Source organism: Triturus cristatus, chromosome 3_1 (genome assembly GCF_964204655.1).
Source record: "Triturus cristatus chromosome 3_1, aTriCri1.1, whole genome shotgun sequence".
Lineage (NCBI taxonomy): Eukaryota > Metazoa > Chordata > Amphibia > Caudata > Salamandridae > Triturus > Triturus cristatus.
Genome location: NC_140583.1, coordinates 1,159,974,152 through 1,160,000,594, shown reverse-complemented (window position 1 = coordinate 1,160,000,594; position 26,443 = coordinate 1,159,974,152). Strand labels below are relative to the sequence as shown.

The 26,443-nt window shown below is 41.7% G+C and overlaps 1 protein-coding gene across 4 annotated transcripts in view; it reads left to right on the top strand.

The window, feature by feature from the left end:
- Window positions 1-1,113: 1,113 nt before the first annotated feature.
- LOC146861683 (uncharacterized) overlaps window positions 1,114-26,443 on the top strand; it is a 311,367-nt gene continuing 286,037 nt past the window's right edge. For 3 of the 4 annotated variants that reach the window (XM_085646052.1, XM_085646053.1, XM_085646051.1), the window contains exons 1-2: window positions 1,275-1,463; window positions 15,395-15,521. In XM_085646052.1, coding sequence (XP_085502178.1) covers window positions 1,422-1,463; window positions 15,395-15,521 — 169 coding nt within the window. In that variant the 5' untranslated portion in view covers window positions 1,275-1,421. Of the gene's footprint in view, window positions 1,464-15,394; window positions 15,522-26,443 lie in introns of all 4 variants that reach the window. The other variant, XM_085646054.1, reaches the window with a different exon arrangement.

The window sequence follows — 26,443 nt, the reverse complement described above, 5'->3', positions numbered from 1 at the left end:
CTTGTTAATAATTTATATATGTAAAAAATAATTACAAATATATATATATATATTAATAATTTACTTGAGGGTTGTCGCTTGGACAGGTGGCAGAGTTGGAGGAGATCAAGACAGGCATGAAGGGTTGGGGGCATTAGGAATAGCTTCGGACAGGGGGAAGCAAGGGAGCGAGGTTGGAGGCAAGAGGTAGGCAGGATAAGTCGATAGGGGTTTGGGTAGGAGGTTTAGGCCGAACAATGTGGGTAATAGTTGCTTTGGGGTATATTGTTTAGGGGCAGGGGGTGTTAGGGGGGATATGTTGTTTGAAATATGATCTGTATATGACCTGTATTTTAAGATGTGTCGAATTGCCTGCCTGTCCAATAAAGTGGCCTTTTACCCCAGATTTGGGTCTTGGACGTGCTTATTGCCCGAAGCGTACTGGCTTGTTGTAGGTGTAATGTTACTTGTATTATATATCTGGATGCAATTACAGAAATAGCAACACTATGCTAAGCACAGATTTTTAGTTTAAAGTGTTGTAAGCCACGCCCTTAATTACATCGGCCACGCCTCTTTGAGAGACCCCCGAGTTTTAAAAGCCCTGTTTACAGTTATGTGTGATATGTTTTTGTCCAAGGTGTTTTAAAACCATCATACCATTCAGTTCATCCTCGTTGTGTGCGGCACCGCCTTCTCTCATGCTCCTGACAAACAAAGTGCCTCCACCGGCTTCGAGAGGTACAACCTAATAAATGTCACTTCATCCTCATTGTAGAGTCTACAGACTGGCAGCCTTATTTTATAACATTTCCTAAATAAATATCCCGTAGAGTGAACTCTCCCAAAAGCTCTGCACAATTATCTTAATCAAGCCATGTACAAATCTGGACTAGGCAAGCTCACCCAATGGAAGAGGTAAATATGAGCGTAGTAATAGCACGGATTCCTCGAAAAAATCTTAGGTGGATCTATCAGGTCGTCAATCACAGAAAAGTTACTTATCAACCAAATCACTTTCTGACCCAGTCCATCCAGTTTACAGTTACCGAATACCGACTAGTAACGACTCTTAGCCTTAAAAAATAAAATGAAACTGAGCATGCGCAAAGAAATGATACTGCTCTTTGGAACATGCTCTGTGAGAAACAGATCAAGCCAGAAGTGGCCGTTGGTCAGTAAACAAAGAAGATCTCACCGTGCGGATACTCTGCGTCTCTGCAGATGGCATGTGCAGAAAGTGTGAATAAGTGTCACTCTTGAAGTGTAGTGTATATGTTCTGCGCAAGCCCGTGTGTTTCGGAGCGGGATCACATGCACGGATTACAAGAAAATAGACAAGACGACACAGCGGTTTGCTTTTCTTTAAACAGGATTGGTTGGGTAGTTGGCAAAACTGTTGTTTTGCAACGACACTTTCTGTGACGATTCCTTGTGGCACAATGAAATCTAGGAAAGAAAAGTCCAAACGGGATTCGGAGGAGGTGAGTAATAAAAACCATGCTGGGCATCTCTCCCAGAAGTGCGCCCTTGATGTTTATATTTTACACTAAGACTGTTTCATAGAGCTGATATGTTGTCAGATTGGTGAACAGAGGCACAGGAAATTGTGATTTGCCCAGGATCAAACTGTTTATTTAGTGGTAGACCTGAGAATGCAACACACTATTACCTGCTCATACATCCCAACATTTCAGAGAAGGAAAAGGGGAGATTTTGAGAAATATCGGTGGAATGTATTAATCCCATTGACTTCTATTGGCACAAAAGCTATTTCAGGCGGGAGACAGGTAAAATAAAGCAATTTTTGGCTTTAAAAATCAGGAGTCTCCCGCCTGGATCCGGTCGGTTGGAATGTATACTTCCTGCAAAGGGTATACAATCACCACTAGATTGCATGCGGATGAATATACCCTGGGCACAAGTCCTAAGAAAAGAAGTGGGGGGACTAACCTAGTTAGGCAGTATTCAAGTGACATCATGGCGCACAACATCACAGCGCATTACATCACACATGGCATCACAGGAATTGACATCATAGAAAGTGGCATCACAAGCCACGACTTTACAGGAAGTGGCATCACAAGAAGTGACATCAGATCTAAAGCCCTCACATATATGTTTAGCAGGTCTATCGTGTACGTTTGAGCGTGTCGCAGCGCGGAACCTGGGTAACGGGAATCAAGACAAAACCCCGTACCAAATATCCTCCCTTCGTCATAGGCCAAATATCACATTAACAAATTCACTCCTATAATCAGTGGTGGGGCCCATAACACCAACATTCACACTTCACTTCTCACTGGCCTGCACTTACAGGAGAGATGAATGTTCCAAGCGCTGACATGAGAGGAATACCTTATAACCTATAGAAAGAAATTTATTTACACATTTATACGTTAATATCCCATATCCTTACCCCTACAGATGTCAGTCCTAAACATCAAGATACTCCTCCCACGTGATCAATGGATCATTTAGTTGGATCGGTAAGGTGATTTAGTCCGGTTAAACACACTGAAGATCCCAATCTATCCTTTCTTAATAAACGACCAAAACATATTTATTTTTTAATTAATGCAAGAATTTTTAGTTTCATCTGTTAAATTTTATTAAGTTGCAGAACATCATATTTACCTAATCTGGTTATTAGTCGTCCTCTAAGTCGTCAGGTTTAGTCAATCTGTCGGGTTTCGAAAGTTCTTCATGCGGCACACTACAGTCCCAAAGATGGACATAGACCGGAGATGTGCAAGCATCTATCAGTGCCCATAAAGTTTGTTGTCCATCAAAGAAATGGGCAGCATTCAGTCTGACAAAGTTTCAGAAGCGCAGCTGTCACGTCACAGTCGTCTCCGTCAGCATAGCATAGTCAGGAAAAGAACAACAGCATCGCGCAACAACCTATTCTACCGTGATTTTTATAATAAATTAACGTAAAAAATGTAAAACTTTGCAGGGTTTGGGCTTTTCTTATTGGTCAATTGGGATCGTCCGACGAGGTTTCACACAGTTTAGGGGGTTAAGTCATCTAACATGTTCTTTCCGGTTCCTTGTGTCTGTCCTTTGTTTATATACTTGGCAGGCTTCCCACCGTGTCTTTGCTTTGGTACATCGAGTGTAGGGTCATGTTGAGGCTACAGGAACAAGTCGTAGTGCAGGCGCACTTCACCCAAAGCCTCATGGAATAGTGGCCCTCGCGTCGAGTTAGTTAGCGGCCATTTTGGGTTGTAGGCCCAAAGGACAACTTAAGCGAAACAAACCCAAAAGAGTAATTAATACATAGAAATAATGAATAAAATGTTAAACCCTCACTATTTCCCCTATGTGCTTGTAATTTATCTAGCATATAGCAACATTTAAAGCATTCATATTCACCCATTGATGTCATCTGGGGCGACTTTTATGAAAACATCACAAAGCAACATATACCATGCAATGTTCTATTTTCTATTGTTAGTATGCGTACATAGGTTAATAATGATAATTATTTAGCCATGCAAAATGCTAATCCCACTTGTATTTTGATCATTAGTAAGGTTGATTAAACCTCATACAAACACATTAATAATATTATAATTATTAGATTATTCTATTAAGTACAGGCATGCAAATTAGAGGGGGGGTATACAAAATTTTGTACTACCCGCTCCATCAAGCGCATTGCGAGGATAATAGCACAGTGAGCTATGGGAGAGGATATGTGACTTCTACACCTTGCAATCCCCTAGTTTTATGTAACACATCCTGTACATTCATTTACAAACATATCATTTATTGTACTTGTAATTTGCACATATTAATATAAAGCGCTCTGACACCCGACATCGGAATGAGTAGGGCTATACAAGGCAAAATAGTGGTAATTATATTATTTCAACACCTCATCAAGGGAAGTAAGCTCAATATAAATGCAATTTGCTTTGTGTAAATACTGAGAAAGACCAACATATCTGATATTCTTACACTACATGCATATCTCCTAAACAGGGACTGAAGAAAGTGAAAAGCTGCCTTTCTTAAGTATGTGTGAAGTGCTAACAAGGTGTGAGCCTTTGTTTACCCTCCGCTTCATTTGCATCAGGCATGAGGCTCCCGACTGCTCCCAACCAAAAGACTCCAACAAAAGGAGGCCTGATGACCCCTCAAATTCGGCCTTTGTTATGGGCCCAGCAGGAGTCTTAAAGAAGAAAGCCATGTCCACGCCTGCATGTTGTTGCTTGTTGCATAAGGAAAGCAGACAACGTGCAGGCGCTGCTGAAAGTGCCCCAGTGTTTGGAGGTGTTTGAAAATTACACCTGGATGAGTTCAGCACATTATTCAGTGGGGCCCAAATTCTTGGCAGGGTGGCGGCGTTTACCCTGTGAAAGAAGTGGGTGGACGCCGTCCACCCGCGTGTACCCCTACTCGTGCCCTGAATATACCACAAGACTGGTGATCCAGTGGTAATTACCTGGTAATTTCCCAATCCAAAACCTCATTACCTCTTGTTTACCGCTTTAAAGGGTGATATGATGGACCTTTTGATGACCGTGTTTCACCAAACAGGAAACTTTACATAAATATGAAAATTAAATGCAAACAATATTTAAGGCAATAATGAGAGTGGTGAATTATTTTAAAGGGTTTTATTTTTAAGTCAAAAGTTAAGGTTCTCTGACTCTTTATTCATTAGTCAAATATCAATTAGGTTATAGAATTGCAAAATAGGAAAAATAGCATTAATACAGAACATATTACAGTCTGCATATAAGCATCACATATAGGAAGGGAAATGTGGCGCAAATTGTCAGCCAAAACTCTTAAAAAGTTTCTAAGAAAAGAGTGAGTCTTGCAAGGTTAATCAGTAATTAATAATGGCAAAAATCTCCCATAAAGAGAAATAAATGCATAGGACAAATACATCTTTTCAAAAGCAGTTAGTTAAAGCATGAAATTTAAAGTTTAGCACCTAAAATCTAAATCTGTTCTGATCCTTTCAGCTCCCTCTCTGCCTCGCTGTGCTGGTCTGTCTCAGGCTGCAAAATAGCCCCCACAGACGCAGCCCCTCCTTCTCTCTCCTTCCCGTCTCTGTGTCCAGCACAGAAGCTGGGCCTGGCCCTCTGGAAAAATGAGCAAAAAGAGCCACCCCTCCCACTTGTAAGCCATATTTCAAGCAAAACATCACGTGATTGGTCCTCGTAGCTGGTCAAATCAGAACTTCAAGACACATCATCTCTCCATGGGCTGACTGGATACGTCATTAATCAGGCGTGTTCCTGTTCAAATTTTAGTCTTGTGATTATGAAAAAAAAATGGGTGCTCTTCACTCCACGTTTAAACGGCCTACAAAAATATGCAACATAGTGAAGTTCGAAGAGACGGAAACAGGAAGGCGTGATTTATTAACAAAGCCCTTTCATTGAAAGTTGGTAGGGAAGAGGAGCACATTCCATTCTAATCTTCAAGGGCAAAAACTGCAGTAAGCTGAGTCCACTAAAGCAAACTGAAATCACGTGGTTTTCTACACTGTAAAACACATTTCAGCACATTTCTACTCTTGCACAAATACATGTTAATTCAGTACAATTATATGCCATTTTGAAAGTACAAATACATTTTCTAAATTAATGTGCATTCTATAGTGAGATTACATATTGATTAATCACATAAAAACATGGCTGTTCAACTAATTGAGCATGTTTTCACATGAAAGCACCTCCAAACTGAAGCATTCTGATCAGGCCTTATGTTTTCATCTTGCTTGCGCCACAATCTGCGTGCCATTTTAGAAATCATGTCTGCAGCTTTTTGACATATAACAATGCATTCATTTTATAGGTGAAATCTGAGCTCCATCAATTCACCCTTTTGATAAATTTCAAATCATGGTACCTCAGATGATTTCTAAATTTATCACACTTATTTAATTTCACTTTTTACGTTTGTTTAAATAAAACACATAATTAGTTGAGTCAAATATATGTTTTTCTCTACCTAAAATATTACTACTCATCTTTAGTGTTCATTAGCACACTTAATTCACACAGGTATCTAAGAGAAAACCCTCCTAAATTAGTATGCTCTTTATCACTGGTTATTACAAAAGCTGAGCATATAACAATGTTTCCTCTATTTCTAAGGCCACACAAATTTGGTCTGTACGCAGATCATATGTGGCCAAGCTCAAAAGTTGTAGGGCAGATTTCTGTAAGTAGCTTCTTGGAAGAGTTTGACAGTTCTCATTTATTGTTTCAGCAAATTTTGGCTCCTTGTCACCAGCTTGTCATCAAGGTGGCTCATACAGTGTGGCATCGTGTACTTTTTCCATGCATTTTGACCACACAGGTGCTGAAAAACGTACAGAGCAACATTAATTCCTTGCACTTTTCCAATCCAAGCCTTTCACTTTTATTTTCACTTTGATCAGATTCAGATGTTTCAGCTATGGGTGCAAATTATTTTTCAAGGGACCACTGCAAACTTTTTGGATTCCCCTTCAGCCAGCCTTTTCCTACCTCCACTCGTAGGCCCACAGCACTAATTCCTTCTTCAGAGGCTGCATGTGACTCTTTCACCCTTCAGATACCGCTTTCATCCGAGTCAGTTTCCACCTTTTGCTTTTGCAGTGCCACTTGCTTTAGTGCTGCTTCAAACTCTGTGTGTTCCCTTGACTGACCCTCTTCTGTGGACTTTTGACCACTGCTGGCATATCTTCTTGAAGAGGAGCTGTTTTATCAGTGGGACACAGGACCATACGTGTGTGAGAGGCGTGCACCCAATTTGGAAGGCCACCACATTTCACAACAGTCTTTGCCAGGATCATTTGGAACAGGCCTTTCCATTTCACATCATCTCTCAGATCAAAGTTTTGGCACCATCCATTATGCAGATCTTCTGTAGCAGCTGCAATCTGGTGAGAAACTGCATGCTCCACATCAGTCAGACCTTCACAGCAATGGCTAGTCTTTTCATCAGTTGTTTTCACAAGTGCATTTGCATGCAAATACTCAAGCCACTTAGGTGATGCTGAAACACAGTCTTTTGCAAAGTGTAACTCTGTGCTGCCTTTGTGTTGCTTCATTATGCTTGAAACTTCAGGCAGATAGCCACAATCCACTCCTTGTCCAGTCTGTGGTTCTGCACTCATCATCTTTGAGACCTCATTATGATCTGATTTCAGAGAAACTGGCAATCTATACCTGGGCATCAGCTTTTGCAATAACACATTTGAGACTAACAGGATACAATATTGTGCAACTGAATTAGCATTTCTCTTTCCCAGGACAACAGTGACTCCCAATTGAGAAATTATATTGCATGTTATGGTAAGGGCAATCAATCTCGAATTTTGGACTGAGGTAACTGCTGACAGCCATGAAACTTTGACAACATAATGTATAGGAAGCACAGCATGTGCTGCTCTTAATGTGTCATTGTTACCTTTCAAATATGGGCCATCTACACAATGGTTGGGCTGAATCAGACGTTCACCATTAAAGTCTAACTTTGGTTTCAGGCAGAAATTCATAACATTTAAACATTTAGGTTCAGTTTGATCACAATTTCATTTGCTGACAGTAAGCTAAATACATTTGAATTTAGACATTTCTTGGTCACAGTATTTTCCCAAAACAACTCTGTGGTATCCTTGATATCAGTACATGTTTGCATAGTATGTAAGTAATTGTTAACAAGCTGTAGAATGTTATGAATAGAATAGAATGTAATGACATGGTGACTTGATGATGTCGCTATTGGAGGCAGTTGAAGCCTGATGTCCTGTGGATGAGACCTTGGATGATGTATGTCCTGAATAAAGAAGATATATGACAGATTGGTGTCAGCAACTTCTTCACAAACTCCACAATGGAAGCAACCATTTCAATAATTGGGAATTCCATTATTATAAACTCACTCTTTTTATGATTGACATCTACCACAGCTACTAAATTAAGGCAGCTGGGCATTTCTGCGACGTTGGGGTCAAGGGTCATTGGGAAATACGTCACCATTGAACAAATTCATGTTTTTGAACAGGCACTGAGAGAGCGCAGCCCTCCCTCTCACTGCACATCGGTGTATTTTCTTTTAAATGAACTTGAATTCCTAGTGCTGGGGCGAGACACTTTTTCACTTTCAACTCTAGGAATGTTTTTATGCAATTGTTGTTCAATGGAAGCGGATCAGACACATCCTTGTGTGTCAGCCTCAGTAAAGGCTTAGCCACTAGGGAAAGGTTTAGCAACCACTCTCTACAGCAGCTAACCATTTCCAAAAATGTCTTGACTTCTTTCTGAATTTGAGGTGGATTCATCTGGTAAATTATTTCCACTCTCTGTGGTGACACCTTTCTACCTCCCTTTCCAATTATGTGTCCCAGACATTCATTTTCTTTCTGACAGTGCTCCTCACTAGCTTCATGCAATGGCACTATGACATGAACTTGGCAAAAATCAATAACAGTCAGCCATTCTTCAGCACATGGAATGTGAAAAAATATATTTGCTGGATTCAGTACCACAGGACAACATGGAAAAATTATGCTATTAATCTCCTGCTCTAATCTGTTCTTTTCATTTAGTTTCTGCGAACCTGTGATCAGAAAGTTACATAAACTTCCAATCAATTCCATCAAAAATCCTTTTTTTGGTAAACTTGCTGCAACTGATGGTGTTCTTGAGTACATATCATCTGGTTCTAATTTTAATAAGATATGTTCTGCACATTTTATTAATCTGACATCCTTCTCTGTGAACTCTCTTATTTCTGTTTTTATTATTGCTTTCAAGTCAGAAGGTAATTTTTCAACTGTCTTTTCTGAAAACAGTGCTACAGCTGTCTCATTGTTGGGCCATTTTAAAATGTAATCCTCATCAGGAATCTGAAAATTAACATTATCTGGTGTACAGTCATCTGTGCTGTTTAATTTGCAAAACAATTGTTTTCCTGTCAGGCCTGAGTCACAAACAATAAATTGGTAACTTTTCTCAAATGGGCCTATTTGTGGTGCAAATTCTTCTAAAATTGGGTTTGTAATTTCTTTGTTTAAAACTCCAACTAAGTTTTGACCTTCCACTGCTTTCACAATGGACTTGGTAAATTCAGAATTGTTAGGGTTAAAACTCTCATTTTCAAATACAGTAACCTGTTGAACTGGGTTCTTTTTGTTTCTGGAAATAATTCACATTTGCTCTGGACAACATATTTAAATTAATTTTAGCATTTTCCATATTTTGTGGGACCATTTGGGCTTGAAAAATTCCTGCCATTGGTACCTGTTTCTGAACTGACATTTGCTTAGCTGGCACCTCTTGCACCTGCATTTCTCTCCGTTTTTGCACATTTCCTACTGCTGCATCCTGTTTAAATTTAAATTTCTCCTTCCAATGCTCAAATCTGTTATAAAGATGGCAATACTTTTTCCAGCAGTACAACATCCATACCCGAATTTGCACTAACAAAAACACCTTTATTTCCATCCTATGGAACACCAAATCTTCCTTGAGCACTTTTTACCTCTGCTTGTGAAACATCACCCTGTACCACACTTTTATCCTCTGCAAACAGCTTATTCTGAAAACGTTTCTGTGCAAACCTTCTCTGTACCATCATAGGTTTTTCTTCAAACTCTTTTGGCTTCATTCCCTGTCCAGCACAATAGTAACCTTCATCCTTCAGATGCCATCCTATCAGCTTTTGCTGTATGTGCACACTGATCTGATCAGAAAATATTAAACCAATAACCAACTGAGTCACAAAGAATCTTATTCTAGTGGCATCAGGACATTCTCTACCACTGTATTGCTGAAACATTAAACACACACTTTCGCAAAACGCATGAACCAATTTTAGCTCCTGTTTTGTTTTTTTAATCTGTACCCAATTAACATATTTTGCTGGCACTCTGCCCTTCAGAAAAGTAATCACTGCTTCATTTTTCTCAACAACAAGAGAAAATGATGGTGCATTCATGCAAACATTTTTCACTGTCTCCTCGCCTGGCCTTTGCACGGCAACTTTAGATTCAAACCATAATTCAGTTTGCATGGCAGTGTCAAAAATCATTTCCAAATTAATACACAACTCCTTTAAAATTTCAACAAATCCATCAACTTGTGGGTACCACAGCATAGGCTTGTCTCTCAATTTTGGGAATGTGTTCAGAAATGCTGCAAGTTCACTTTTATTCCGTGGCATATGAACATGCACTTCTCCCACCATTTCTCTCAATGAGTAAGCAAAAGCTTCTACCTCATTCTGCTTATTAATTTCCTCAACTAGTTCTGGTGGTTTCTTTTTCTTATCCAGTTTCCTTGCTAGGTCTGGTGGTTTCTTTCTCTTCTCATGTTTTCTTGCCCACTTGTCTCCTAATTTCTCAAACCCATTGCATTTGAAAATGTATTTCATTATTTCTGCAATGTGCATTTGCATTTCTGAAGAACTCATGGTCTTATTTGCTTCATCATCCATATGTACCCTGAAACGTTGATTTCATCTTTTTGAGCCAAATCGGTCAGTCTAGCATGTGTATTTACTGCACATGTATTTGTTTCCTTACTTAGGGAAATTCATTCTTTTTTCTGACACTGGTTCACATTTTCATGATTTAAATAGCAAGGACTTTTAATTTCTTCATGCTCAAATGTTGAATTTAAAACACTAAGCTGTTTCTCTTTTTCAGGGTCTAGGTTAATTTGTTCCCCGATGCTTTCTATCTTTTTAATTACTGCTGCTTCTTCAAAGCAGGTTTGAAAAATCCCATCTTCAAATATATTCATTTTATCCTGGGCTGTGGGTGCTGTAAACACAATTTTCCCCCATCTTTCAATGCTTGGACTGTATGGGGTAGTTTCTGTTCAATAATCTGTGAATTCTGAGTTTCTGAACTACACCCTGACATATTTACTCCTTCTACAACTCTTTGAACCTTTTGAGTAGGGCCCATATTAATTTGGACAGTCACAATTTGTCTAGGCACTGTCTGTGCATCTGCAGCTTGTAGTTTTTTCACTGAATCAGTCACATTTAAAGCAGTAACACCTGGAGGTATCACTGTCAGTGCTGAATCAACAGGTAGTGAGTCAATATGAAATGTCTGCACATTTCTTTCATTCTGTATTTCTCTCTGTTCAGCAGAAGCAGTAGCCACTGTAGTACTTGTTGGTACACTATTATCAGTATTTTTAGTGAGCACCATGTAAGGTGGCGGACACTCAGTTAATAATGCATCCAATATTTTATCCCCTACATAATTATTTATTTGAAGCTTTTTATCATCATTAATTCCCTTCTCCTGTATCTGGTGCTTTACATTTTTATCCTCACTTGCTTTGTCTCTTGCTGTCTTTTCCCACATGCTTAAGGCCTCAAATTGTGCAGCTCTAGATGGTGTCTTTATTTCACATAACACTTCCATTAATTTGTCAACAACTTGCAATTCAAAAGTTCCATCTTTTGGAAACCTCAAAGGACCCTCTTTTTCAGTAATCTTGCACCATTGGTGAACCCACATACATGAATTTTGTCCCAAATTGGTAGACATAAAATGCACAGGTGTTCCTTCAGGAGCATCACAAATAAAAAAAAAACAAATTTTTCACTTTAACTCCTAACAGCTTCTTTAAACCTTGAAACAATTCAATTTCTGCAATATTTTAATGCAATTTATTTTCTCCAATCATGCCACAATTGACAGTTTCAGTCCGTTTAACTCCTGCTACTGACCCCTCCTTTACAAACAGGGCTCACTACACACCCACTGTCTCGTCCAGTGCCAGCGTGGCCCTTTGTGACGTCAGTTTCCCTCCTGCTACTAGCCCTCCCTTTACAAAATCTTACGGCAATAGTTTTCTGAGTTTTCTTAATTAAAATTCTGTTAGTGACAACATAAAACACATCTCCATTGCCTGTTTCGCTAAACCAAAGAGATAGCTTTGTCCATGTACACAAGAATTCTGTCTTTCCAGTAGGCAGCGCTTACCTCTACTCTTCCACAGAATTATTTCGTTTCGCCGACAAAGTAGCTCTTCCCTCTACCTTACCCTTCTAACAAGCAAAAGGCTAACCCGTTTCTCTGCGGATAAAACACATGTGGAGACTACAATGCTCCTGAGAATTAAGGCCAGAGTTTCACAAGAAAACCTATTGCTATTTCACTCACACACATTCATACGGAAAATGTCCCTAAAGATAACACACGACGATGTTACCACTTTGAAATCAGACAATGCACTGTGCGACTTCACTTGCCGCACATTTCCCCCTGCCTGCATACAGCGCAACCAACTTCCTACTTCCCGGAAGTCTTTAAAACAATTGACAACATAAAACGCAACACAAACTCAATATAAAGTGTTAAACATAAATCAATAAATCAGGCCTATGAAATTACCAATTTAATCAATAAAAAAAAAAAAAAGACCAAGTCAAAATAAGCAAAATTTCATCCACAGTCAAAACCCTTACTATTTCTCAACACCACAGAAACATACCTGCAAGCACATTAACAACATTTCATAACCCTATTAATACTCACACCACTCCAGCAATCTCCTTCCAGTACTGCTTTGCCAGTCCTCATGATTTGAGCATAGGAATCAGGACTTTCATCTAACTTGGGCAATTATTTTCTAATGCTAGGCATTAAACTAACTATGCTCCTTTTTGTGATGGCACTGACCTTAACTCTGCTACCAAAAACTGATCCCGCGGTAATTACCTGGTAATTTCCCTATTCAAAACCTCATTACCTCTTGTTTACCGCTGTAAAGGGTGATATGATGGACCGTTTGATGACCATGTTTCACCAAACAGGAGTCTTTACATAAATATGAAAATTAAATGCAAACCATATTTAAGGCAATAATGAGAGTGGTGAATTATTTTAAAGGGTTTTATTTTTAAGTCAAAAGTTAAGGTTCTCTGACTCTTTATTCATTAGTCAAATATCAATCAGGTTACAGAATTGAAAAATAGGAAAAATAGCATTAATACAGAACATATTACAGTCTGCATATAAGCATCACATATAGGAAGGGAAATGTGGCGCAAATTGTCAGTCAAAACTCTTAAAGAGTTTCTAAGAAAAGAGTGAGTCTTGCAAGGTTAATCAATAATTAATAATGGCAAAAATCTCCCATAAAGAGAAATAAATGCATAGAACAAATACATCTTTTCAAAAGCAGTTAGTTAAAGCATGAAATTTAAAGTTTAGCACCTAAATTCTAAATCTGTTCTGATCCTTTCAGCTCTCTCTCTCTCTCTGCCTCGCTGTGCTGGTCTGTCTCTCTGTCTCAGGCTGCAAAATAGCCCCCACAGACGCAGCCCCTCCTTCTCTCTCCTCCCCGTCTCTGTGTCCAGCACAGAAGTTGGGCCTGGCCCTCAGGAAAATTGAGCAAAAGGAGCCACCCCTCCCACTTGTAAGCCATATTTCAAGCAAAAGTCCACATGCTTGGTCCTCGTAGCTGGTCCAATCAGAACTTCAAGACACATCATCTCTCCATGGGCTGACTGGATACGTCATTAATCAGGCGTGTTCCTGATAAAATTTTAGTCTTGTGATTATGAAAAAAAAATGTGTGCTCTTCACTCCACGTTTAAACAGGCTACAAAAATATGCAACATAGTGAAGGTCGAAGAGACGGAAACAGGAGGGCGTGATTTATTAACAAAACCCTTTCATTGAAAGTTGGTAGGGAAGAGGAGCACATTCCATTCTAATCTTCAAGGGCAAAAACTGCAGTAAGCTGAGTCCACTAAAGCAAACTGAAATCACGTGGTTTTCTACACTGTCAAACACATTTCAGCACATTTCCACTCTTGCAAAAATACATGTTAATTCAGTACAATTATATGCCATTTTGAAAGTACAAATACATTTTCTAAATTAATGTGCATTCTATAGTGAGATTACATATTGATTAATCACATATAAACAGGGCTGTTCAACTAATTGAGCATGTTTTCACATGAAAGCACCTCCAAACTGCAGCATTCTGATCAGGCCCTATGTTTTCATCTTGCTTGCGCCACAATCTGCGTACCATTTTAAAAATCATGTCTGCAGCTTTTTGTCATATAATAATGCATTCATTTTATAGGTGAAATCTGAGCTCCATCTCTGGGCACTTCTCTCTTCTCCCAGGTAATATCCTGCCATGTTTTTTTGGCTGCACACGTAGCAGCCTGTACTGTTTCTCAATACTCCTAATGTTGGCAAAAAGAGAGCAGAGGTAAACGTTCAACAAGTTATTGCCCAAGAGCACCCTATCTAGCCGAATTCGAGGCTGCGGGCTCTACTTTTTCAACTAGTACATAGACTGCCAATGGCGTGGCAGTGATTCTGATTGCAAGGCCAAGGGACTGTCCTTCCAGGAGAAATGCCACTGTGTTGTGGGCCCTGCCCAGCTTTAGAACACAGTGTTTATTTCCAACATATTTAGGGGAAATGGTAAAGGTGAGATTTGATGACAAATATCCAAGTTCCTTTGTTGAAATGCACTCACTGGACTAGGTCCAGGCGGATGACTGTATAGTGTGCGTGGTAGAAACTGATATTTTTACCATTGGTGCTTCAAGGTATTAAAGACTATGTCATTCCCTATGGATTCCCGAGTTGAAACTTGTTTCTCAAAAGTTGTACCTACGAGCCGTCAAGGCTTACTCTTTGAGGTGGAAAAGGCACTAAAAATTCAAATAGAGTATGAATAGTAATTACACTGGATAAGCTCAATCTCCGGCCAAGTTATAACTTTTGGGTGGCCTGATTTAGAGAATGAGGATGAAACCTTAAAAGGCAGTATATGACTCAGTCACCCTGCTCCCCAACGAACGCCTTCTGATGTCTACATGCGTGGAAAGTGTTTCCACATGTGCAGTTTGTCTCCACTTGAGCAAAGTGTCCTGCAAATTCATAACAGAATGTTGGCCACCTTACTGGCCGTGCATGTGGTAATTAAGAATAACGCAATGCATTGCCATGCGAAATATTTAATTGTTGCTTGCTGTGTATATGAGTTGGGCAGAAGCGCGGTATTTGTATAGGTTGTACTGCGATGTAACATTTACCAATATATGTATGAATGTGTTGTTTAGGGGCACTCAGATTCTAATAATTGTTGTAAGTCCCATTAGAACATACAATACTTTATTTGGTAATTTACTTACGGCTATTTGTTTTATTATGATTTCAGTATGTATGCAGGTGACTTGTCTTTGGGTCTTCTTTCTGAATCTCAACCATATATATATTAAAATGTTATACTGTTCAATGAACGTACTAAAGTCTGTTTCATTACAGCTACCAAATGTTAAGACACTCCTATGTGGTACTTAAGATAAGTTTAAATGACAATGTACTGTACTTAAGCATGCTTCCCATGTATGTCACTTTTCTCTCTCCGCAGTTAGTAATTCTGCTGACTTCTTGTTCCAGGTGCCCCATACATTTTGTGATGTTGTTGCTTGTTTCTCTGAAGAGGAGTGGAAGCTTTTACAGTGCTGGCAGAAGGAACTTTACAGATCCGTGATGAAGGAAATTCACCAGGCTCTTAGTTCACTGGGTGAAGTTACACTTTTTGTATTTGTTTCAACAGCTAAGGCATAATAGGAACAATTTGTAGTTAGTGTCTTGTCGTGAATTGAAGCATTTGCAGTGCCAATCAGTCATTGTTTGCTTTATTCAACATTTAAAGGGGAAAAGAATGAATTGCAGGTTAGAATCTGAAAAGGAAAATGCTTGAAATTGCTTTAACCAACAGGAAAACATCCATAGCCTGCAAGGGGTCATTCGACTTGCAAACCCAAAAGTAGTTGAGGTCAATGGGGTTACTCTCTGAAAAATTGGGCTGCAGCTTCTTTGACGGATCCACTGGCTGATAGCTATTACAGTCCTTAATGCTGTGGCTACGTGTCTCCTGGTTAAGCAAAGTAAGGCTTCTAACAAAGTCACACATTTCCTGAATTTAGTTTTACAATACCATGGACTGTAGTGAAGGCATGAATGAGTGTGGTGTCTACAACATGAATGAGTGTGGTGTCTACCCTGGGTTAATGTCTCAGGGGTGTTGTTTTTTTGGGACTGTACGTCCATTGCAACCAGGCGTCTCACTATGTAAAATGACGTTTTTGAGATTTAGCATGAGTGATCCCTATCATTGTATTTGCATAATAATGAGGATGTTAATTTGGTGGACTACTTGATTCCCTTTGTCAATTTATATATTGAAACACACAAGATGATGGACGGAATGTTGCACATTGGCAAAACATTCACCCCCAGTCACAGATCTGGGTTTAATCCATCGTTATTTTGCTCACCACGCCACCCCAGTTCAGACATGGCCATATGCAAATCTTGACCCTGTGCCTCATGGGAACAGTCCAGCCCGAACTGCCAAGCCATGTCTTCCCTGGACCGGAATCAAGCATCCTAGGACCGGTTTCGGGGTTTTGAGCAAAAAAACGATGGATTTAGGCCCAGATCTCTGTACTGGGGTGAATGTATGACATTGTTCTGCATTCTGTCTGTTGGACCTAGAGTCCTTGGGTAGCTTGGCTCAGGTAGAAAGGCTTTTACTCCAGAATTGCATGTCGTGCTTGCATCACACCCAACTCACACCCTAGCGCAACGCCACTTAAAAATGACGCTACACCGATTATTTATAAGTTTAGAAGAAGTCTTTATCCTTCCTTCTCAAACGTGGCTAACCAGTTTCTTTTTTATCCAGCACATTTCAGGGTAAAACATTTCATTGCATTTAACATGACAGTACCATTCCCTCTTTTAGTTTTACTTTCGTACAGCAGATACTTAGACACCCTCTGAGGTTTCCACTCTGCGCCTTGACTCTGGAGTGCAAATTAAAATCCCCTCAGACAGCGCTCCATATAACATTTACATATTACACGATTTCAAATAATCATTTAGTCTACACGGTGCTTTTCTGACAGATGGTTTCCCTAATTGCTATACTTTTTGAATCTTATACTGTCATTAATAATCAGCCCTTTACATATTGGGGTACTAGGCTGGAGATCAACAATGCTGCTGGCAGTCAATTAGTCACATCTAGGCAGTTTACTTATAGGTTACTTTTTCACCAAGTCGGATCCATTACAGTTAAGCAGTACATATAAACTTTTGCTGTTTCTAGAATTCAATCTGCTACCTCCTGCGCTATGCTTGAAATTGTTAATACGTTGACTTCAGTCACACGTGGGGATTTTGCCAAGGTGCCGGTATTAATAATTTGAACCTGTATTTCTCCAAGGGACCAGCAACTGGGTCTAACAGGTCATCATCTGGCCTTAAAAGTGTACTCTCCAGTACCTTCACCCTTTTATTATGCCCAGCTTACTGTGTACACCTGGAATCCTCCTCACGGAAAGTTTTGCGGTGCAAGGAGGTGCGTTCCCTCTCCTCGTGAAGCGGAGCTCACTTGCTGGCAAAAGGGAGACTTCTCTAGGGGGGGGGCGAGGTCAGTGCACACCCATCGACCACCTCCCCAGGGGCTTCCCTAGTGTGGTCTCCTCAGTTGGCGGAGGCCTCGCTCTATCGCTATCTCACCGCTGCTGTTCCCACTCTTTAGCGGACTCCTAGGCCAGGCGCAGGCTCAATTCCACTCCGTTTCCTCAGGGAAGCGCGCCCGCAGCCGCCAGTAGCAGCGCGGCTTGCGGGGGCACGGCCTCCACCCTCGACTGGCAGCAGTGGGGCGGCGCTTTGGCGTCTGCCCCACACACGTGACACCAGGACGGCGGCTTCAAGGCCGATCCCGTCCCTTTCTTCCGGAGTTCAATTCTCCTCACCCTGACGGCTGCTTCGCCTGCTCGCCCGTCACACCCATGAGACCCGATCCTTCCCACGGAACTCACGGTGACAGCGGACAACCTCTGGAGGGCAACCGGCGACCTCCCGACCTCCGGGTGACGGCGGTGAATTTTCCGGGTAGGGACTCGCGGAAAGGGGGGGGGGGGCCTGAAATTAAGGGTACCAGGATCCCACTGGAGCAGATGAGTAGGCCAACCAATCTCTTAATTCCTGGGCCCGGACATCTCCCTTTTAGTCAGGGATGGTGGACAGTCGCTAGGGTCAGGTTGATTCCAAATCCCAGGCAACAACCGGGATGAGGGAAAGGTAGTCTTGCACGGCGTTTCCTCCCCTGGTCCTCCTTCGGGGAGTCTGACTACACGGAGGCCCCCAAGGTAACGATGACCCCCAAAGTCATTGGCTGTGATCAGGGACAGGTCAAGAGGTTGAGGGTGGTGTCAACTGATGAGGGAAGTCACGCAGACCCTAAGACCTGTCAATTCCCTATCTAGCGCAGCCACCTCCCCACTCAGGTGCCTTACTCCTGACTACCTCACAGCTCATCTACCTCCTAAAATGGCCGCCCCCCCCCCCTCACCTCTATTTATAACCTGGGGCCTGACTGGCCAGAGTGGTCCAGAAGGTTCTGGAACCTCTCATGGCAGTCTATGGCCCAGGTTCTGAGGCGACAGTTGGGGCCACCATTTTGTGAAACCACACTCCCCCCTTCCTCCATTTCTTCAGTGAAGCACCTTGCGCCTCTCCCTCAGATAGTGAGAATGGGGCGCCCGGAGCCTCTACACCAACACCAAAAAGAAGTTAGCGGACAGAAAAAAATGAGGGGGTAAAGGGAAAAAAATATAAAATAAGGAGGGAACAGCCAGAGGGCTGACAGGTCTAACACTGTCCATCAATAGTTGTTTTTGCATTTGTCACCCCGAGTGGGATGGGTATGCTCAGACGTGAGTCCCGTGCTCTCCATGCCACTGGAATCAAGCTATCCTGGCTGAAGAGGGGTGAAACCCTGAAACCGGTCCTAGGATGCTTGTTTCTAGTCCAGGGAGGACCTGGCCTGGCAGTTCGTGCTGGACTGTTCTCATTGGGCACATGGTCAAGACTGATTTGCATATGCTGGCTCCAAACTGGAATGGCATGGTGAGCAAAAAAACTATGGATTTAGGCCCAGATCTCTGTACTGGGGTGAATGTATGACATTGTTCTAAATTCTGTCCATCAATAGTTGTTTTTGCATTTGTCACCCCGAGTGGGACGGGTATGCTCAGACGTGAGTCCTGTGCTCTCCATGCCACTGGAATCAAGCTATACTGGCTGAAGAGGGGTGAAAGCCCGAAACCGGTCCTTGGATGTTTGTTTCTAGTCCAGGGAGGACCTGGCCTGGCAGTTCGTGCTGGACTGTTCCCATTGGGCACGGGGTCAAGACTGATTTGCATATGGCTGGGTCCAAACTGGAATGGCATGGTGAGCAAAAAAACGATGGATTTACGCCCAGATCTCTGTACTGGGGTGAATGTATGACATTGTTCTGCATTCTGTCCATCAATAGTTGTTTTTGCATTTGTCACCCCGAGTGGGACGGGTATGCTCAGACGTGAGTCCCGTGCTCTCCATGCCACTGGAATCGAGCTATCCTGGCTGAAGAGGGGTGAAACCCCGAAACCGGTCCTAGGATGCTTGTTTCTAGTCCTGCATTCTGTCCATCAATAGTTGTTTTTGAATTTATATATTGCACAATCAAAATATTATCCATCCTTATTAAAACTGAACACCTGACGTGTTTCCCCCATCAGATCAATGACTTCAAAATTTCTGGACATCAGTTTCAGACAGATGATGTGCACCAGCCTCTCTTGCTCCTCCAATGCCAGAAAAGTCCTGTTACACGGGCAAACTCAGCAGGAAAATGATGGTCCTATTAAGCCCTATGTGGGCTCTAGGTTGGCAGAGGTCCGTGCATCCACCTTCCCAGCAGAGGACCGCCTGCCTTATTTAAAGATCTATTTTACCAGAAGTGCATCTAGCAGTGTTTTTAGATACATATCCACAAAAGCTGAATGCCGCCATGTTGTTGTTAGCAAAACCAAAGGGAATGATGGACGGAGTGATGAACATTGCAAGCACTCGCCCCCAGTCAACTGATCTGGGTTTAATCCATCATCATTCTTTTGCTCACTCCGCCACCCCAGTTCAGACATGGCCATATGCAAATCAGTCTGACCCTGTGCCTCATGGGAACAGTCCAGCCCGAACTGCCAAGCCATGTCTTCCCTGGACCATAAACAAGCATCCTGGGACCGTTTTTGCGTTCATAACCCTCATCAGCCAGGCTATCTTGAATCCAGTGGCAAAGTGAGCAAGGCACCCAAGTCTGGGCATACCCTGCCAACTTAGGGTGATCTTAGCAAAACCAAAGGTGATGATGGACGGAGTGTTGAACATTGCAAGCACTCGCCCCTAGTCAACTGATCTGGGTTTAATCCATCATCATTCTTTAGCTCACTCCGCCACCCCAGTTCAGACATGGCCATATGCAAACAAGTCTGACCCTGTGCCTCATGGGAACAGTCCAGCCCGAACTGCCAAGCCATGTCTTCCCTGGACCGGAAACAAGCCTCCTGGGACCGGTTTCGGGGTTCATAACCCTCATCAGCCAGGCTATCTTGAATCCAGTGGCAAAGTGAGCAAGGGACCCAGGTCTGGGCATACCCTGCCAACTTAGAGCGAACTTAGCCCTGTTGTTGTGGCATTCTCTGCATACTTTCGACTTTTTCAAAAACAAACTCCTAAAGCCGAGATTACTTTTTGAAAAAGAAAAAACACCGGGGCCTACATTTTGGGGCCATTGTTTTTTTTTCAGATTACCAAGTTCACCATGCCATATATTTCAAACCTAGGCAAGGAAAAAATGCACTGGAAGGTCCACCCTAAATAGTGTTGTTGTCCTATTGTATAAAAGGCAGTGACCTTATGGCAGGTAGGCTACTACCAACATTTGATTGCCAACATATCTTTCAGAGTTCAACTTTTCAGCCAATCAGTGGTTCACTTGCTTCTACGTGAGGCTGGGGAACTGTGGATGGGGCAGCCTGGGAGCACCGCTGATTTGCAGCACTGATTTTCACCCAACCCTAATGAGGATTTCTTTCTTAAAAGCGCCTTAAATATTGTAACTGTTTCATTTCATTGTAACATATGGTGAGTCATTTCGGAAAGTACCAACACTTTGCCCTAGCCTTGGCATCATTTATTTTAATGTTCTCCAGATAAATGATGAATTCAAGATAAATATGGCAACCCTGTATTCCTTAGAATCTAGACAAGAGAGTTGTCCCTTCAAATGAGTAATATATAGTGAAGTTTGTCAATTAACAAGCATTGTTTTAAATGATCTAGCAAGAAAACTAAGTCTTAAAAGATACAAAAAGGATGCTTCATAACAAATGTGAGGTGTCGGTTCAGACTGCAAGCGCAACTAACATGTGTGAGGAGAAAGTATGAAATCACGTAATAAAAATAAATTATTTTAGTTGAGCTTTTCTTTAGATAACTCTGACGCAAAGGATAAATCATATTTCATGTTTTCTGAGGTGTTTGTAGGGTTAAAAAATATGCCTTTCAGCTGACATTTCAACCCCACTCAAGAAGCGGGGTCTTCATCGGGACAATTTCTTTAATTATTTGCTGCAGCAACTCTGAAAATATGTAAACGGATAAGAGTAATTATTAGGAATACTACCTGTCAACCAATCAGTGCTAAAGTGGTCTACAAATTGACCAAAATGGGGTTTGTCTCTTATCAGTATGCATCATTTAATTGTGTTTTGATAGATATATGGATAGTAATTTTCCACAATTTATAACAGACCAGAGAACAGTGTACATTTCTACAATTTTACAGGGCCGTTATCATTAATATGAGCGAGTGAACTTTGATGTGCAAGTGCGTGGGATATGTTACACAATTGTAGCTTATTTCATTCTTAGTAAAGGCATTAATGTTTTTATGCCATGTGGGTCTTATAATATTGAATACAAACGGTAATGTTTAAGGAACAATATCTTTTTTACCATCTTATAATCCACGAAGTAGAGAAAACATTAGATAGTGGAAAATATTAGATAGTGTGGCCATTCCTGGAGATACATCATTAGTCAGCATACATCTGCCTTATACAATTACAAAGAACAAGTTTCATAACAGCAGATGAATTCTGGTGTTTATGGGTTGCGATTGTATTTTTAACAGATCTTTTTATTGAAAGTTTCATAAACAAACAAAACAGTGTGTCTACACTAACCCCCTCACTCCACAGAGTGGGAGGCTCTTTGCCCCTACATCACAGAGAAATAGCGTAGTAAACGTTCGTTCTGCAGCTACTTCTTATAAACCCCGATCAGCATCACTCCCTCCCCCAAACATCCCGGTCAGCAGTGCCAACCCAATCAAACCCCGGGTTGCTGAGAGGTCCATGTATCCATTGTCTGTCCCATTTTTTTAGGCATCCCTACTTTTGTAAATTCATTTCTTGTGCAAATAACACCAATATATGGCCATGCTCCATTGATCCACGGTTGGTAGAGTTGGAGAGGCCCAGTGTTGGACAGTGTTTCTTCTGGCAACCACTAGGCTATAGCATGGTAATATAATGTCTCCCCATTCATCAAGTTTCCTAGTTTTTGCAATGAGGGATCTTCCAACCCAATAATGTTTGAGAGGCAATTTTCCACCCCCGTCCAGAATGCTCTCAACACCAGACACTCCAGAGGGTGAGCAGTAAGGTCCCTCTCAGACTGCTGCAGCGAAGGCAGCTAACGTCCGGAGCACCCTCAATCCTGGCTGCGGTATTAATGATAACGGTAATATATAGAAGGGAGCTAGCTTTCTGCAGAATTCCGCACGTGATATGTCTGTCTTTGAGTGGGGACATGTTGTAATGAATGTGCTTTTCACTAGAAGGACACACCCAAACCCGGCACTCCCACCTGGGAGGCAAATTTACCACTGCACCTTTAAATAATACACGTTTGCACAGCACTCCCACTCCGGAGGCAAAAAGACAAATTCAGGTGCTTTTTAAAATAACACACACAAATTTATTAATGCAATGTTTAAAAAAGGTAGGCCAAATATATCAACAAATGCAGATTCCCAAGTATCAATTAACTACAATGAACAATTAGAATAAAATGCAGTACGTACAGGTAGCAAAGAGTAGAAAATATATACAAAATGGTTAGGAACACCTCACTGATTGAATTTGCATCATCTTTGCCAACTCAAGCTTGGGAAGCCCGCCGATAGCCCAGGAAGGAGTTTCAATCAGGACTCAAGTTCCGTCCCCTCCACAGCAATATGTCTATTTTGTGGTGAACTTCCACCTACCCCCGTAGGTTTCCAGGTTTAATACCATTACTCAACATGAGGCGAAGCTTCTAGAAAACCTCTCCCCCTTCTCATTAGAAAAAACTGAGCTGGCTGTACCCGTCTGCGTCAAGGCCAAGGCGGAGGCTGGCCAAGCTCCCGTATTTTGACTCCGTGGCAGAGTTGTAAATTCCACAGACACTTCCCACAACATATTCCAGTTCACTCTGGTCAGTGAGGAGCGAAAAACAAGTGAAGAGCAGAAACCTGCCCTCCCCACTTTGCAGGTACGTACGAGCAGCAAGGGAAAGCCAGACATGAGGCCATGTCACAGCCAATAGTAAGAACTCATAAGCAAGGCAAAGTCAGAAAATAAGATGACATGAGGCCATGTCAAAGCCAATAGTAAACATTTATAATTCTCATAACCCAAACAACTTGCACGCACTGCTGTGCAGGCAGAAGCAAAGCAAAGTCAGAAAACAAGATGACATGAGGCCATGTCAAAACCAATAGTAAGCACTTATAATTCTCATCAAGCACTGCTGTGCACGCAGAAGTAAGGCAAAGTCAGAAAACAAGATGACATGAGGCCATGTCAAAGCCAATAGTAAGAGCTCATAATTCTCACCAATGTACACTCCACACCTCTCTCTCTCTCTCCCTCTCACGCTTTCAAATGTACATCCCACACCTTCTATTCTTGGCTAGACTATTTTACTCTGTGACAGCTCCCACTGAAAGACAGCAAGATTACAAGAAAGAAGAGAAGCAGGCATATGCAGGACCGTCCTACATTAAGGCTAGAGTAAAATAACACACTAAAGTCAGTTAAAATGGTGGTAGTTGAAGGTCATCATAGGGTGCCAAACCACAGGAGCGCCTCTTTCACTACACATGTGCCCTCAGTACATGGCTCAACTGCAGGAGTTTAAATGCCTGGAAGTCTGCTAAAACAAACTCCTCCTGTAGATCGCCAATGGTCTTTGGACAGTCAATACTCCCCACACCTCCCAATTTGCTAATCCCAATCAGATCCCTGCGTAAGAACCCCCGCAGAGTCCCTGCCCTCTGGAGTAAGTCATTGTCCCAGAGTTGAGTTTCCCTCGTGAGGACCCTGTTGTACCGGAGGCAGCGTGTAGCCCCATCCCATTACCGCAACACTGCAAGTGTATGTTGACGGAGGGAAGCTCAGCCTCCCTATATTATAAATGGCCCCTGGGTATCCCCTAATCCTCGTTGCGGGTCTGTCTATTCGTATGAAGTGTTCCTCCAGGGGGACAAAAGGCCATTCACTTACGACCGTTAGATGGGAGGCCCAGTAGTATGTACTACCTGTATGTCGGAGAGTATAATCCATCCCTCATATACTCCCTTGCCAATTTTCCTAGGACTTTCCATTCATCAAAAGTGTCAGAACTTCCGTCTCTACCCATCGGAAAAATTCTGCCAGCACCCAGTAGGCGGTAATTTGGAGTACATAGGTGAATTTCGGGAGCGTGAGCATTTTAATTAAACATGGGGGCCTTGCCCAAGAGAGATGCCACAGACTGTGCAATGTGCTGTGGATTAAGATTGTTGACCATTCTAAAGCTTGTGTCAAATGTAGAGCACCTCATTCTTGGTATAAGATAAAAGTTCTTGTATTCTGTTGTCAGCCTAACTATTTACCATGACAGTTGCTGCCTGATTACCACATCACTACGTAACTACAGTGTTCCAAAGATGTACCATTCCAACGTGTATCATACTTCAATGGTATCTTGAATATACCAAATCAAACAAAGAAAATGTTTGTTTGTGTTTAAACCACTTTCCATGTAAACATAGTTTGAATTTGATTCATGTATCTGATATTTAGAAAAATAAACCTTATTATGACAAAGTTGAAGTGTTAGTTTAAGCAGAAGTGAACACACTTCTATCCTAAATGTATATACCAACACCCCAGCTACCAGCAACCATGATTCCCAATTTGGCAGTACATGCCACAGGAAGGCAGTTTTAAAAAGCGTAGACCTACTCTGTGGAGAATTCAGAAACATTCATTCAGGTTTAAATACTAGGTAATGTGACTTATACCCAGAAGGGCCGATTAACTTCCTATTCGCAATATTGGGAGGGGAAGAAAGTAATGCTTGTCTTCAGTTTTAATGCTAGATTGCATAGATGCATTGAGTTCTTGTTGAATCAATTTAGGAGAATCGTATATGGCAGAATTGGCCTGTTAAAGCTTTGAGAGCCCTAACAATGTGGACTTTGGAAGCAAAGATCACTGAAAATCATGCGTTTCCAAATAGGTAACACATTTTGGTATGTCTGCTTGTTGTACATTATCAGTCACTTCAGTTGTTTCTTGTAGCTGCCAGGGCTCCAACATCACATAAAGCAGTTTATTTCACGAAATCATAAAGTGCCAAGTCATGTCCACTTATCAAGTTCATGCCAGTTGGTACCTGTTGGGTTTAAGTACATCATTCAGTTTGTCTTTACATTCTGAAATTTATAATCAAGTGTTTGTATTGGGGAAAGTACAACTACTCCGAGTACCAGAAGGCAAGGAATAAAATCCAAGATGTAATGTAATCTCTTGTAATGTCACTATTGATTTTAAGGTCATGTAAATTAATTTCACGTGATGTAATCGTAATGCAAATGTATGGTTTTCAACCCTGAAAAATCCTACCTCTTTTGGTCCCAGAATGTTGGCAAGTATGAAAAGGAACCATCCCACATAATTTCTAAACTCCCTGGAAATCCAGCAAATAAGAAAGACCTAGCTAGGAGCAGGCTAGTACCTCGACGTAAGGTCTGACAATTCAGTGACATCTTAAGGATTTTAAGGGCCCTGGGCAATATTTATTTTGGCCCCTAAGCTCTAAATAAGATTCTTAGGGCCTGATTCCCAAAGGTAACTCTCAGGTTTGCGTAATTTACACTTTTGAGTAAGGTACATTTGTTTGGGTTGTATGACATAGGCATGCATGGCGGCTCCACGCGTGTCTCTACAATGCCGTCCTAACCATGAATGCATCTAAACCACGCATGTCTTTACCATGCATGCCTTTATCATGCAATTTTGTTGTGAAGGCATGATTGGTAAAGGAATATGCATGGTATAGATTACCACTACCCCAACTCCCCTCCCCGCCGTAAGCGCTAAAACCTATCCCCCTACCTTCCCCGCCGCCCTGAGGCCTAGAACCTACCCCGCCCTGCCCTTAAAACTACCCCTTCCCCACCCTGAGGCCTAAACCCTGCCAAAAACGACCCTGACCCCAGCTCCCCCGCTCTGA